General features: G+C 41.4%; 2 protein-coding genes across 2 annotated transcripts; both read right to left on the bottom strand.

Annotated features, from left to right (window-relative positions):
* Positions 1–100: 100 nt before the first annotated feature.
* LOC146556024 (differentially expressed in FDCP 6 homolog) lies at positions 101–7,256 on the bottom strand. Its single transcript, XM_085252570.1, has 7 exons — positions 6,905–7,256; positions 6,115–6,255; positions 3,620–3,802; positions 2,759–2,989; positions 2,522–2,668; positions 2,338–2,446; positions 101–559 (listed from the first exon to the last, which is right to left on the bottom strand). Exons 1-7 carry the CDS (start codon positions 6,998–7,000, stop codon positions 297–299), a joined length of 1,170 nt encoding a protein of 389 aa, XP_085108696.1. The 5' UTR covers positions 7,001–7,256; the 3' UTR covers positions 101–296.
* A 1,481-nt stretch (positions 7,257–8,737) lies between these two features.
* Positions 8,738–11,186, bottom strand: LOC146556023 (tetraspanin-7-like). Its single transcript, XM_085252316.1, has one exon. The coding sequence runs from the start codon at positions 11,145–11,147 to the stop codon at positions 10,056–10,058; it is 1,092 nt and encodes a 363-aa protein (XP_085108442.1). The 5' UTR covers positions 11,148–11,186; the 3' UTR covers positions 8,738–10,055.
* Between the last annotated feature and the right edge of the window lie 1,085 nt (positions 11,187–12,271).

The raw sequence follows: 12,271 nt of genomic DNA, 5'->3' as shown, positions 1-12,271 counted from the left end.
AACAATGCATGTTCAAAGTCATTTAAATCCCATTTGACCTTTGACCTTCAGCAGGTCATCTTATTAATGTATACATGCCTAAATGCACTGAGCTGCTGCCATGTGATAGGCTGATTAGGTATTTGACCTAATGAGCAGCTCAACAGGTGTATCTAACAAAAATGTGGCCAGTGAGTGTACATGGTACTTTTTAAATGGACAAAATGAACTGCACTGGCAGCTGCCCAGTGCCACTATGACTTAGTTAAATAATCACTACCATGGATAGTTTGGTGCATGATGTAATTAAATAAATATTACAAAAAAAGATTCTTATAGCCCTCACTTACCTTGATAATGTTTTCAATCTCTAAGTCCTGTTTGTCTTTCTCTTTTTCTGTCTTCTCTGTCTCATGGATAGTCGAGTCATCAGATTGGCTGCCCCTGCTGCTGCAGCTGCTGCGGGCGCTCCGGCTGCGTTCCCGCTGACTGTTTTCCCGCTGGATCCGTCTCTTCAGTTTGAGTTCATGGTGAAGGGAAGACTTTCCCTCACTCTGAAGACGGAGGGCAGTTTGAATGGCTGAATAGTGAAAGAATACATAAAAATAGTAATGCAATTTTGTTGCCTTGCTATAGAAAATAATATATTAAAACAATTAAAAAAACAATATATTCCTTTTATAGCTTCCCTCAGAAAAGACTTCTTGCTATGAGTTGCATCTTAGCAAACCCTCATCATCACCTTCATTATCACCTGGATCAGCTGCCACACTATCATTAATCTTTGCAGACACCACATTTGCTGCTATAAATAGAATGAACAGCCTACGAACAAAGCAAAGATACGAACTACATGTACACTTTGCTTTTACATGAGAAAGCCATGGCAGCATTCTTTCATGAAAAAAAAAAAGATGCGTCTCAGTGTTACAAGGCAGAGCTGTAAAAAAAATAGTTATGTCCACTTTAACCCAAACTTTGTACTTCTTTGTCTTTTTTTGTAGAAGAGGTGTTTTGTGCCCCTCTGTCAGTGACCTCTTTTCAAATTACCAAGCTGTCTGAACCTATTATTCATGAAATGTGGCTCCTTATCTCAGTCACAATCGTAGGCAAACACAATTTGTTATTACAGGAAGCAGTAACTAACTAGTTAAATCTCATTTAGTATCAACAACCTCCATCACACCTTTTCTTGCAGCTGTTTAAGAGACTTGCATAACCTAAAATCATGATGCTACCTGCACCATGCTTAATAGTGTTGTGCAGTGTTTTTGGTCATTGCTTCTTTTTTCTCAACTCTTAAAACTCCTTCTGATAAAAGGAGAAAGTCCTTGATTTTCTCCATTCGTAGACAGCTGCATTCTATAATGCTTCTTGTGGAAGTTAATGGCACTGAGTCATGGTTGAAAGCAGTTTTTATATAGTTACCAGAGACCATTTCTGTGCTTTATCTCTGTCCAACACCACAGTAAATTTTAAATTAAACAATCAAGACGTGACTGAAGTGCAGACTTTCACCTTTAATTCAAAGGTTTTTGAAAAAATAATGCATTAACTCTTTAGGAATTACAGCCATTTTTATACACAGTCCTCCATTTTCAAATGCTCAAAAACACCAATTGGCTAAAAAGCAGTTTCAGTGAGTCCCCTTGTTATTTTATGACAAATAAAGCAGACATAATATCTGTAATTTTAAAGAGGAGACCCAAAGAGATATCAGTGCAAATGAAGGAGGCCATCATTAGGCTGAAAACCTAAAATACACCTATCAGAGTATAGGTAGAGATATCACTGTTAAAGTCTGTAATCAAGAGGTGCCTTCATGAATGGAAATACAGAGAGCTTACAACAAGGTCCAAAGCACTGGTTACGCTCAAGAACTGGAAGGTCAGGTTAAACATTACTAAGAATAAAAAAGAGCCTGCACAGTTATGAAAAATATTGTAAAGATGAAATTGAGTTTAACTTGGAAATGTAGACAACGTCCTCCGTCAAACATGGTGGAGACAAAGAACTGAGTCACTAGTGTTTATTGAAGGTGTGACTGCTTATAGAAGTGGCACGATGAATTGTGGAGATACTGACCCAAAACATCGAGGGAAAACTATTTTAGCATTATCGAGTCTGGCTGTAACTGTGACTTAGTCAACATTTTATAAGCTTCAGCTGACTTCTGAAAGTTTTCTTAATCATTGGCAAAAGAAACACAAATAATTAGCAACCAATGAAACACAGATTGTTTGACAAGTGGCCTCAATATATCTGAAAGATCCTGGAATTATTTATATACACTATGATAAGCTTCAGTACATTTCAACCACACTAAACCAATGAGCACACACATTGTAAGTTACACACCTTGAGTCCACTCCACTTTCTGTTTCTGGTCAGGCGCGCTCATCTCGTAGGTTTTACTATGGGTTTTCACACAGAACAGACAGCGCTTCCCCTCCCTGTCTGGAATAGACTGAAACAAAAAAATGTATGTAAGTCACAGCGTTGGTTGGTGAAGAGTTAAACATGCTGAGTTTTCCTCACTAACCTCTATGACACAGTTCCTATCCAGCTGGATCTCCCCTCTCTTGTCTTTTAAGTCCTCGCTGACATAGTAGGCCATGGAGGAGGGCTTCAGCACAAACCAGCGCTCAGTCCAATTCCTACGCACATGCCCCTTTTTCCACATGTAACCCTACAAAACAAGGGATCAATTGAAGAACAAAGAAAGACAAAAATGTCAAGGGAGCAGTCAAATAGGCTCCAGTGACACAGCACAACTCACTCTCTTGAGAACGCTGTGATAGATCTCCAGGAACACCTCATCTAAAGCCAGGCTGAAGGCCTCAGCGCTGGTGACGCTCAGCAGCCGGCCTGCACTCATATCCTCCAGGAAGGTCCACACGGACATTCCCTCTTCCCACACTGTAGCATCCTGCGATAGTAAGTCCTCCATGGGCTTCCCATCCCACTCCTCGCTCATCGCAGTGGAGATTTTCTTGAGGAGATACTCCACCTAGAAGCATTCAAATATTTGTATACGAAACTTTTTGCACATCGCTAAAACCAAATATTAACGGCACCGACAATGCAAATACTGACTCAACACAGATTGTATTCTGTGGTTTTGGGATATCACTCTTCATGAGGAGCTCACTGAGTGACTTCTACAGAAGCCGTTTATTTTTATCTCTGTCGACAGGAAACCAAAAGCATTATGGAGGAAGTGCAGGAAGGAAGAGCCTCATTAACTAACTTACTTGCACTTGTATTTTCCTACTGAGAAAATCTTTAAACTGTCCTAACTCTGTCATCACACACAAATTATATTTCTTTTTGGGTATTTGGGTATAGCAGTGTCTAAAAACTACAAGCGTTGCTGGTGTTTGTTCCTCTAACTCTCTTAAATTGTTTCTTTTAAATCAAAAGTGAATTGTTTAACTTTTTGTACAATGTGTGTCCATTTTTCCATTTATAGCATACAAATGACTTAAAATATAATCACTGTGGATTTGAGCCTTTTCAAGAAAGCCCTAATGAATCAGGCCTCAAGCAGTTGCCTAAAATAAAATCCTCTCCAACTTTAAGTGTTTCTACAAATTCTCAGTGAACACATTTCACTCTCCTTATTCTTCATAACTATTACCTCCTCTGGTATCATCACCAGTGGGTATCGGTCCTCTGACAGAAGGTTGAATAAACAGAAGAGCTTGAAGCAGTCCCTTTCCGATAGCAGTGTCCCCTGTGGCACCCTTCTGAAGTTCTTCTTCATGGTCATTGTCCAGCACAGGTCATCAAATTTCTCCTTATCAAACATCCCCTTTTTGACCTGGAAATGCAAAACTGGAAATGCTCTGAACTGAAACTAAAATTGCACTTTTTAAAACAGTTTTACATAAGATTATTTGTTTCCTGAGGGGTGTGTTATGAAGGAAGTTCAACACTGCCTGGCTTTCTTATCATGACACTGGTTATCATCTTTCTCGATTAACTCACGCTTTCTGCTTCAATCTCTGTGCACACTTATATAAAATGGGACTCGACTGAGCACTGCGTGCTGCAGTCAGAAGAAACGGGTTACAAAGATCTCTAAAGTTTATATAAATATAAGAGTAAAACACAACACTGCTGCTGCAAATAAGACTGACTGCTTCAGAAGATCATTAAGTTACAATAACTCAGCTACAACTCTTAACAGTGTAAAAAAAGGACTTCAGCAGCATTGGCATCAAGCATAAAAATATCACCAGCTGAGTACATGGAAAATCCTGTGACAATGTGACACACATTTCCACTGCTATGTTGCTAGTGAGGTGCACTCATTTTGTTAGATACACCTGTTTGGCTTCTCATTAACACAAATATTTAATTAGCCAGTCACATGGCAGCAGATCAATGCATTTAGGCGTGTAGATATTATTAAGTAAAGACGACCTACTGAAGTGCAAACTGAGCATCAGAATGGGGAAGAAAGATGATTTTAGTGACTTTAAATGGCATGATTGTTGGTGCCAGATAGTCTATGTCAAAAAACTGCTGATCTGCTGGGATTTCCCCACACAGCATTCTCTGGGGTTTACAGAGAATGGTCAGAAAAAGAGAAAACATTGAGTGGTAAAAAATCCCTTGACTGCTTCAACAGTGATTGAAATAACTACTCATTACAACAAAGGTATGGAGAAGAGCATCTCTGATGTACAAAACAGTCAAACATTGAAATAGATGGGCTACAGCAGCAGAAGGCCACACTTCTATCAGCTAAAACAGGAAACTGAGGCTGTAATTCACACAGGCTCACCGAAACAGGACAAAATATAATTGGGAAAATGTTTTCTGGTCTGAGGAGTTTTGATCTCTGCTGTGACAAGTATTTTTTGTTGATGTAATAGTGGTGGGAATACTTTTTTGACACACTTTTACCCCTGAGTACCAACTAAGAATCACTGAAAGATTGCAGCCTACCTGAGAGTCACTGTAAAAAGAACCCAGCTGCGCTATAAAAATTGAAAAAGTCCCAGTGATTTTCTGCCAGTACATTTTCTGTTTTTTGAGAGAGGTTTTCATAAAGTGTAAATAGTCAAATTCAACGTGTGCTTAAAAAAAATTACAGTTTTTTTTGTTTGTTTGTTTGTTTTTGCTGACCATATCCACCCCTTTATGACCACAGTGTACACTTCCTCTGATGGATGCTTCCATGCTCCATGTCACGAAGCTCAAATAATCTCAAACTGGTTTCTGTAACATGATAAAGAGTTCACTTGAATTAAATGGCCTCCACAGCCACCAGATTTCCATCCAATAAAGTACCTTTGTGATGTAGTGGAATGGGAGATGTGCACCAACTGTGTGATGCTATCATGTCACCATAATCTCTGGGGAATGTTTCCAGCATCTTGTTGAATCTGTGCCGAAGGTTTAAGGCAGCTCTGAAGCACAGTGTGACTATTAGGCTAGCTAACACGTATTTCTTCAGCAGAGAATGTTGGGCTTTCAAAACTGAAACTCTGAACATAAACTGCCCGACCACGTTACGGTCTCAGCATAATGTCAAAAGAGAGTCGACCTTTGTGTCGCTGGAATGTCTGACTTTAAGATCACGATAGCCTGCTAACTAATCTCGCTTTGTAATCTTCATTTCTGGTTGTAAGCAATGTAACAATAGTTACAAACAAAGAAAAACCTGACAAAACAAAACCCAGGGGGTTTGACTGAACTGTTAATAAAGTACTAGCTGGAAGTATTCAGGCACAGCTAGGTTAAATTAAAGGGAAAATGTAAAATAGATATAAGGGCTATATTTTCCTCATCTCAATAAGTCCAAAACCAACAACTAGTCGGTTCTGAATTTCTTTTTAAGTTAGCCGGGTACTGTAGGTTTTTGCAAGTGTTACTCGAAACTGAGTAAATACTGCATGAAATGGGAATGTCATTCAACTGCAGATCGGCACACAGTACTGCACGACCAGCTGGCACGCAATGTAAACATAAACTTAAGTTAATGATCGTGGTAATGAAGGAGCATGAGATCGAGGGTAAAGGTACTGCTCAGTGATGTGTTCGTAAGAGTTTTGAACAACATAAATACAAGTATAACTGCAGCTGAAGGAAAACCCTTTGCATAGATTGTATTTTTTACATTACCTTATCCAGTATGTATTTGCTGAGGTAGGGCATGTAGCCATGATTAGACACTGGTCCATCATCATCATCCTGGAAATGCTGCTCCAGAGCAACGGGATCATGTGGGATGTTCAACACTGTGTACAAGTTGTGGGACAGCACCTGGAGAATTCAAACAGACATACAGCATAAGTGGATGGATAAAACTAAGCACAACTCCCGCACACTCCCTTGTTTCTTCACATATCAGCAAACAAACGCTCACAAGCACAGGCAGCTAGTCACCAGTGAGTAAGCATGTCAGGGCAGCTTTCTGCTATTTCCCTGGATTCTTCTAACCAAGAGGGGGGGGGGTCAGTTAGGCATGTAGGGAGTGGAGGGAAAGCAAGTTAACAGGCAAAATAAAACCTACCGAGGGGAAAAGAAGGCAAAACATAATATTCGTCTTTTATTTAGAAACCCTGACAATTTTGTGTGGTATCAAGGCCATGATAAGGTTGGACTTTCACCTCCACTCTGAACAGGCTAAACGTCTGTTAATGTCTGAAAAGATCTGGATTTGAGTGCGAGCTTTTAATCTGTCTGCGTGTCTCATGTTCCTCTGATTACAACACGAATTCACGCACAGTATGCCACCACACGTACACACCACTACGTTTGAGTTCTGACTTTAGACAGAGTCGAAGTGATGACCAAAGTAAAACTGCAAGAATATAAAGCGTTTGTGTTTGTCTCTGTGCTCTCTCCAGCGGACGCCCCTCGGTCTCAGTTTCCTGATCTTAAAAACGTCTCGCACTAAAATTCTCCTTACCTTTAACTGCGACTTGGAAACTTTCCCGCACTTCTCCACGTCCAGCGACGTGAAAGCGTACCAGATGGACTTCAGGAGTTCGGATTTTAGGTCCATTTTTTGGAGACCGCCGGGGACGCGCAAAGCTACATTTCCGAAGCGGTGCGCAGCGGCTTTTTACGTAGCCACGGGTGAGCGCCCGTGTGGTGAGAACAGCCAAGCAAAATGTGGAGCAGAGCACTCACTGCGGTGCAAACGACAAAGGCCCAAAGTATCAGATGTGGTGCAGACTTAAAGAGGCGGAGAGCCGAAACAAAACCTGGAGCACCACACGGTCCTCCTCCCTTCTCATAATTCAACAAAACGATTTAAAATAGTGGGGGGGAAAAGCAGACATGGATAGATCTCGACAGTGTGAAAACATTTACGTGATGATTTCACACTACATGTATTCACAGAACTGTATCTAAGGTATTTCTCCTGATAGGGTGGGCTCCAGAATTCCTCAACGCACTGCCAAAAACCAAAACCAAAGAGGAGGAATCCTGTTATCAGATTCAGGAGACTTGCTAAAGGACACACCCACCTTGGTAAAGAGCCCAAGGCCACATTTGTTTGAGTAGGTTAAAAATCTTAAAGGTTTGGGGGTGCCACAATATGTAGCCTGTGGCAAGGCTGAAGCACTTGAGCTTAATATTAGTAGTAGCAGTAAATGTTTTATTATTTAGCTCAGTGACTACGGATTATTTTTCCACTTTTCATGTTGTGTTTATGTGCATAACTTGCACACATTGCAGACATTTATTTTTGTACCTGATGAGCCTTTGATTTCATGCAATGGCGTTAAAAAATCGTGTATGCTGGGTTCAGACCTTTGATTCAATTCAAATGGACTAGAAATAGAGCATAAAAAGTTTGGCGTTTGTCTGAATTCAGGTGTCTAAATCTCTCTCAGAGCTCCTCTTTGGTTTGATTAAACTGGAGGTGGAGGCATGGCCTAACCTCGGGCAAAATAGGATACAACAAGCACAGCCTAATCAGACAGAAACCTTATTAGAGCACAATGTAGGCTAATCAATAGCATAATTAGGTCATGAAAATGGTTGTCATTGTTCAGAGGTCATAGCCTAAAGTCTCTCTACATCTAACAGTCATAGATGTTGGTTTTAAGGTAAATGTGGGGGTAAAGTATGAAAGACTTGATCACAATTTCTATTTCCATAATTTATTATTTTGTGCTCCATTGACCAATCAATGCTGGCTCAGGGTGCTCTGTTTCATCACCCTCAGCTGTGCATATGCTGCACTCTGTTATCTCCCTTCAAGGGCAGATCTAATCACCATCGTCTCAGGTGCACAGCAGAAATGAGATGTCACTCAGTTAGCAATAATTCAGATTTACGTGGCCAGAGGTCCCAGCCATGATCTACTTCTCAATGCAATGAGAATTTCCTGCTCTGGCACACCTCCAGCATGACCTTCCCAACGAAATAAAGACATAGAGCTGCTTCTATAGCTCTTTAAAATGCATGCAAAAGGTTCCCACATTAAAGATGAAGGCTATAAATCAACATTAAAGAGAAAGAAAAACACATTAGAACCCCAAAGAGCTTCACAACATGTTTATTATGCATCAATTCTTCATTACCAGAATTTATACATTTAACATAATCGAGGGTAGAAGACTGTGGCAATCAACATTATATCACATATTTAGGCAAGTGTTTTCTTTGTTTATTGTTTACATAAATAGTTTACAGTGTAGGTCATGCTTGCTTGCAGAGCTGGTAATCATATACCAGTTATGCATTATTAAATAGGGAACGTTTATCATATATTACATTAATAAGAACAATAAAAAGGAAGAAATTTGGAGATGCACCATAATGAGAAGGCTGAAAGGGTTTCATATAATTTCAGTGCATAGTAATACTAAAACATGTACAATAAAACACATTCACATTCATCTTATTGAAATACTTTCTTTATAAGGTTGCATATGTCTCACAAGTATAATGCTAAGCTAAAAATCTAAGAAGAAGAGCAAGACAAATGTTTATATAACCCAACTTTTTGCTGTTGCTTGTTGTTTCATGCCAGTAGTGCGTGTTTCTAGTCATACCTTTCAATGATGTGCTTTGGAACAACACAGTGACATCTGGAAGAAACTGATCGAAAGCAGTCATAATTGAATAAACTCTCTAACCAAAGCTCTCGACACAGTGGAAATTAGTACGCACTACTGGGTGTAAAAACAACACAAAATACCAGACAGTAATATTAATCTCTTTTTAAAGCACCAAAACCAGCACAGAGTGATCTCTGAGATGGGAAAACTAAATGAAGTAGATACAAACATCTGTGAGCACAGCCAGACTAAACGATCAAAGTGGAAAACAGCTGGTGAACATTCCTGTGCATTTAGGACTGAGGTGTGCCAGAGGTGAAAAGGTCCAAGGATCAAGTATGTAACACAGAGAGGTATATTATTTCATGCCATCATTTAAATATTTCTTAATTAATTCATACAGCAAAAAGGAGAAAATGTCTCACTGTACTGCCACCGGGTGAGATCTGAAGTCTGTTACGCAAACCCAGTTGTTCCTACGCTGTTGCATGTAGCACAAAAAACATTACATGAGAAGACAACCTCCATTATTCATGCTGAGGCCAGTGAGTGTAATACAGCTGCAAAGGCAAAAGTGACGCACAAAAGTAGTAACTTGACTGAAACCGCTGAAGGATAATATAAGAACATCATTAAAGTTGCAATATGCATTTTTTCCTGTAATACTTCATTTTAAAGTAAATATTAACTACACAATGATCAGTTTGGTAATCTATAGAGTGCTCAGCCCCAAGGTATTAAATTTTTCAGGAAAATGCCCGATTTTGCAATGCAAAGAGGAAAAAGAGCATATTGACTTCCCTGGCATCTATCTGTAGCTTCCCTCATCTAGCTGTAAAGAAGGACAGTGAAGGAATTTAAGCAATGTGCTGGATTTCTGAACACAAGTTTGGACCTTTGACTGTTTTGTCAAAGAATCACGTGTCATATGTTTGAGTAACTTTTAGTGTTATATAAGTCCTACAAATTCCTGGGGGTTTTCAAACTTCCCAACTCTATTAAACCCAAATGGCCAATCCACCAGCTAGCCTTATTAATTAAGTATTAATGTGCTACTACACGTCCATGCTGTCTCGGTGCCAGTTTATTGGCTAACAGACAAGCCAGGGCAATGCCTCCAATCTGTGTGAAGGCTAACCCCAGCACAGTAGCAGCAATATGGAAGACATTGTCATTGACCAAGCTGAAGACTTTGCGGAAGCAGCCATGCGGATGGATCCCCGCGGCAGCCACACCGTCACCGTCATCTGCCAGAAGAGGCCGATTCTTGCAACCCTTTCGCCTCACGCAGCAGCTGTCGGGCAAGGACACCGAGGTGCCGTTCTCAATGGGCAGGAAGTTCATATGCTGGATAGCCCAGTCAGACACAAGCCAGTCGCGCCAACCGTCAGCTCCACAACACTTCAGAGCCCTCTGAAGGCTGTCTAGAGCATCAGCACGGCCTTCATCCTCTGTGTAGCCCGCCACTGCTCGCTGTAAACCGCTGCGAAATCCACCGGCAATTTCTTCACGGTAGAAGAGGCCCGAGAGTCCTGATGCCAAACCGGCTACAAGTGCAGCAAGCTGAAAGAAGCCGTAAGCCCTTAGCACGCAAGGCAGGTTTGCAGCCACCCCCAGGCAACCCAGGAAGCCCCATGCTGTGATGGCCGCACCTGTGGACAGAAGGATGAGCGGGGCATTGGGGTAGCGGTTGGCGGAGAGCATCATGTAGTCTGCCAGGGAAATTTGAGCCCACACGCCCAGTGTGAAGATAGCCAGTCCAGCTGCCCAGAAGAGGCAGCTGAAGGCTAGGAGACCCAGACGCAAGAGGTGCATGACTCCCACGGAATGGCAGCAGGGTGGGCCAGCACCCACAGGTGGAGGAGCAGGGGGCGCCAGGGAGGCTTCTGAGCACACGGACAAGGAGAGATGCTGCTGTTGCTGCTGCTGCAGGCTGAGCTGCTCCTCTTGACCTTGGTATGGAGGCAGCAGGTAGCAAGGGATGGCAGAGGGTCGACGAGGAAGAGGAGGCGGAGTCAGCAAGTCAAGACTCCGTGAAGACAGTCGTCGCACAGCTAGCTGCTCATGCTCCCAGTCCAAAGCTTGTCTGCTGGGACTCGGCCGAGCCGACAGCGAGTCGTAAGGCAGTGCACTCATAATCCTGGCTTTATCTACTCACTTCTCTCTCCGTTACACTCTCCCTCTCGCCTCCTTTTTCTCCTATCAGTGCCTTCACCCTCGTCCTCCTGCAACACACACAGCCGTTCTCCCAAAGCTTTATGACTGTTTATTAATCCGCCACCAGCAAAACCATTGCCAACTGGACTGTAAATCACACTGATGGGTGCGCGTTGAGTCGTTATCTGCATCCGCAGCTGCCTTGTTTCCACCTTATTTATCTGTTTATTCTGAAGGTTTTTTCCACCTGCTTGGTCACCAGTCCTCCAAAGTCCTCCGCTGACAGTCACATCCCGACATCTGCCTGCTCGCCGCTGCCCTGATCAAGAGAAGAGGTGATTGCAGGGGGAAATGACCGAGAATCAACCAATGCACACCCTCTCTCGGTGTGGAGGAGCCATCCCTTTGACTTTTACAGTTTTCCATTTGTAGAATAAATGATTCCAGGATAAGTGCAGTAAAAGGTTATTTTTAAAAGCTTAAAAGACCCTTAGATACTACATATTGTTTTTAAAAATACAAACAAGTCTATTCTGCTTCATCAGGACTGCACTGGTATTATTATTGTAGCACAAAAACACTGATACTTATGTATTTTAATGATGTTCAGTAGAAAAAACAAACGAAAATATAAAGTGAGTAAAAGGCAAGTTAAAAATAGAAACCCACTACCTCACCCACTATTATTCTGCTTCAGTTAGTCTCCCATTAATATGACAGGGACATTTTTATTCTGGTGACTCCTGCTTGGCATGCCCTCTCCACCAATCACCTACCTGCCTAGTCAGAGCTAATGAAAACATCTCGGTTAATTAACCACATTCAACTTCCTCTTTTTATAAGGATAACCATAATACTGACATGATGACAGAGAGGGAATACCCAGAAAAAGTGGCAGGAGAAGACTGATCTCATTTTGTGGCAGTTTGGGATCTAAGCCAGTTTTGCTTTTTCTTCTTTTGTTTTTTTTTTATTTTTACACATCATTTCAAACTTCCCTGTTGAGGGTGCTTTTACATAATACAGGCTTATTTTTTTAAATCAAAATTTCTGGAAGAGCCTTGGCCTTTTTAGTAATGAGCCTCTGAATTGTCCTAGAAATC

This window comes from Mchenga conophoros, linkage group LG17 (genome assembly GCF_057382185.1).
Source record: "Mchenga conophoros isolate Kocher_MC1m ecotype Shallow Benthic linkage group LG17, M_conophoros_male_GT1.1, whole genome shotgun sequence".
NCBI classification, from domain to species: Eukaryota; Metazoa; Chordata; class Actinopteri; order Cichliformes; family Cichlidae; genus Mchenga; species Mchenga conophoros.
This window is presented reverse-complemented; position numbering and strand designations above follow the sequence as displayed.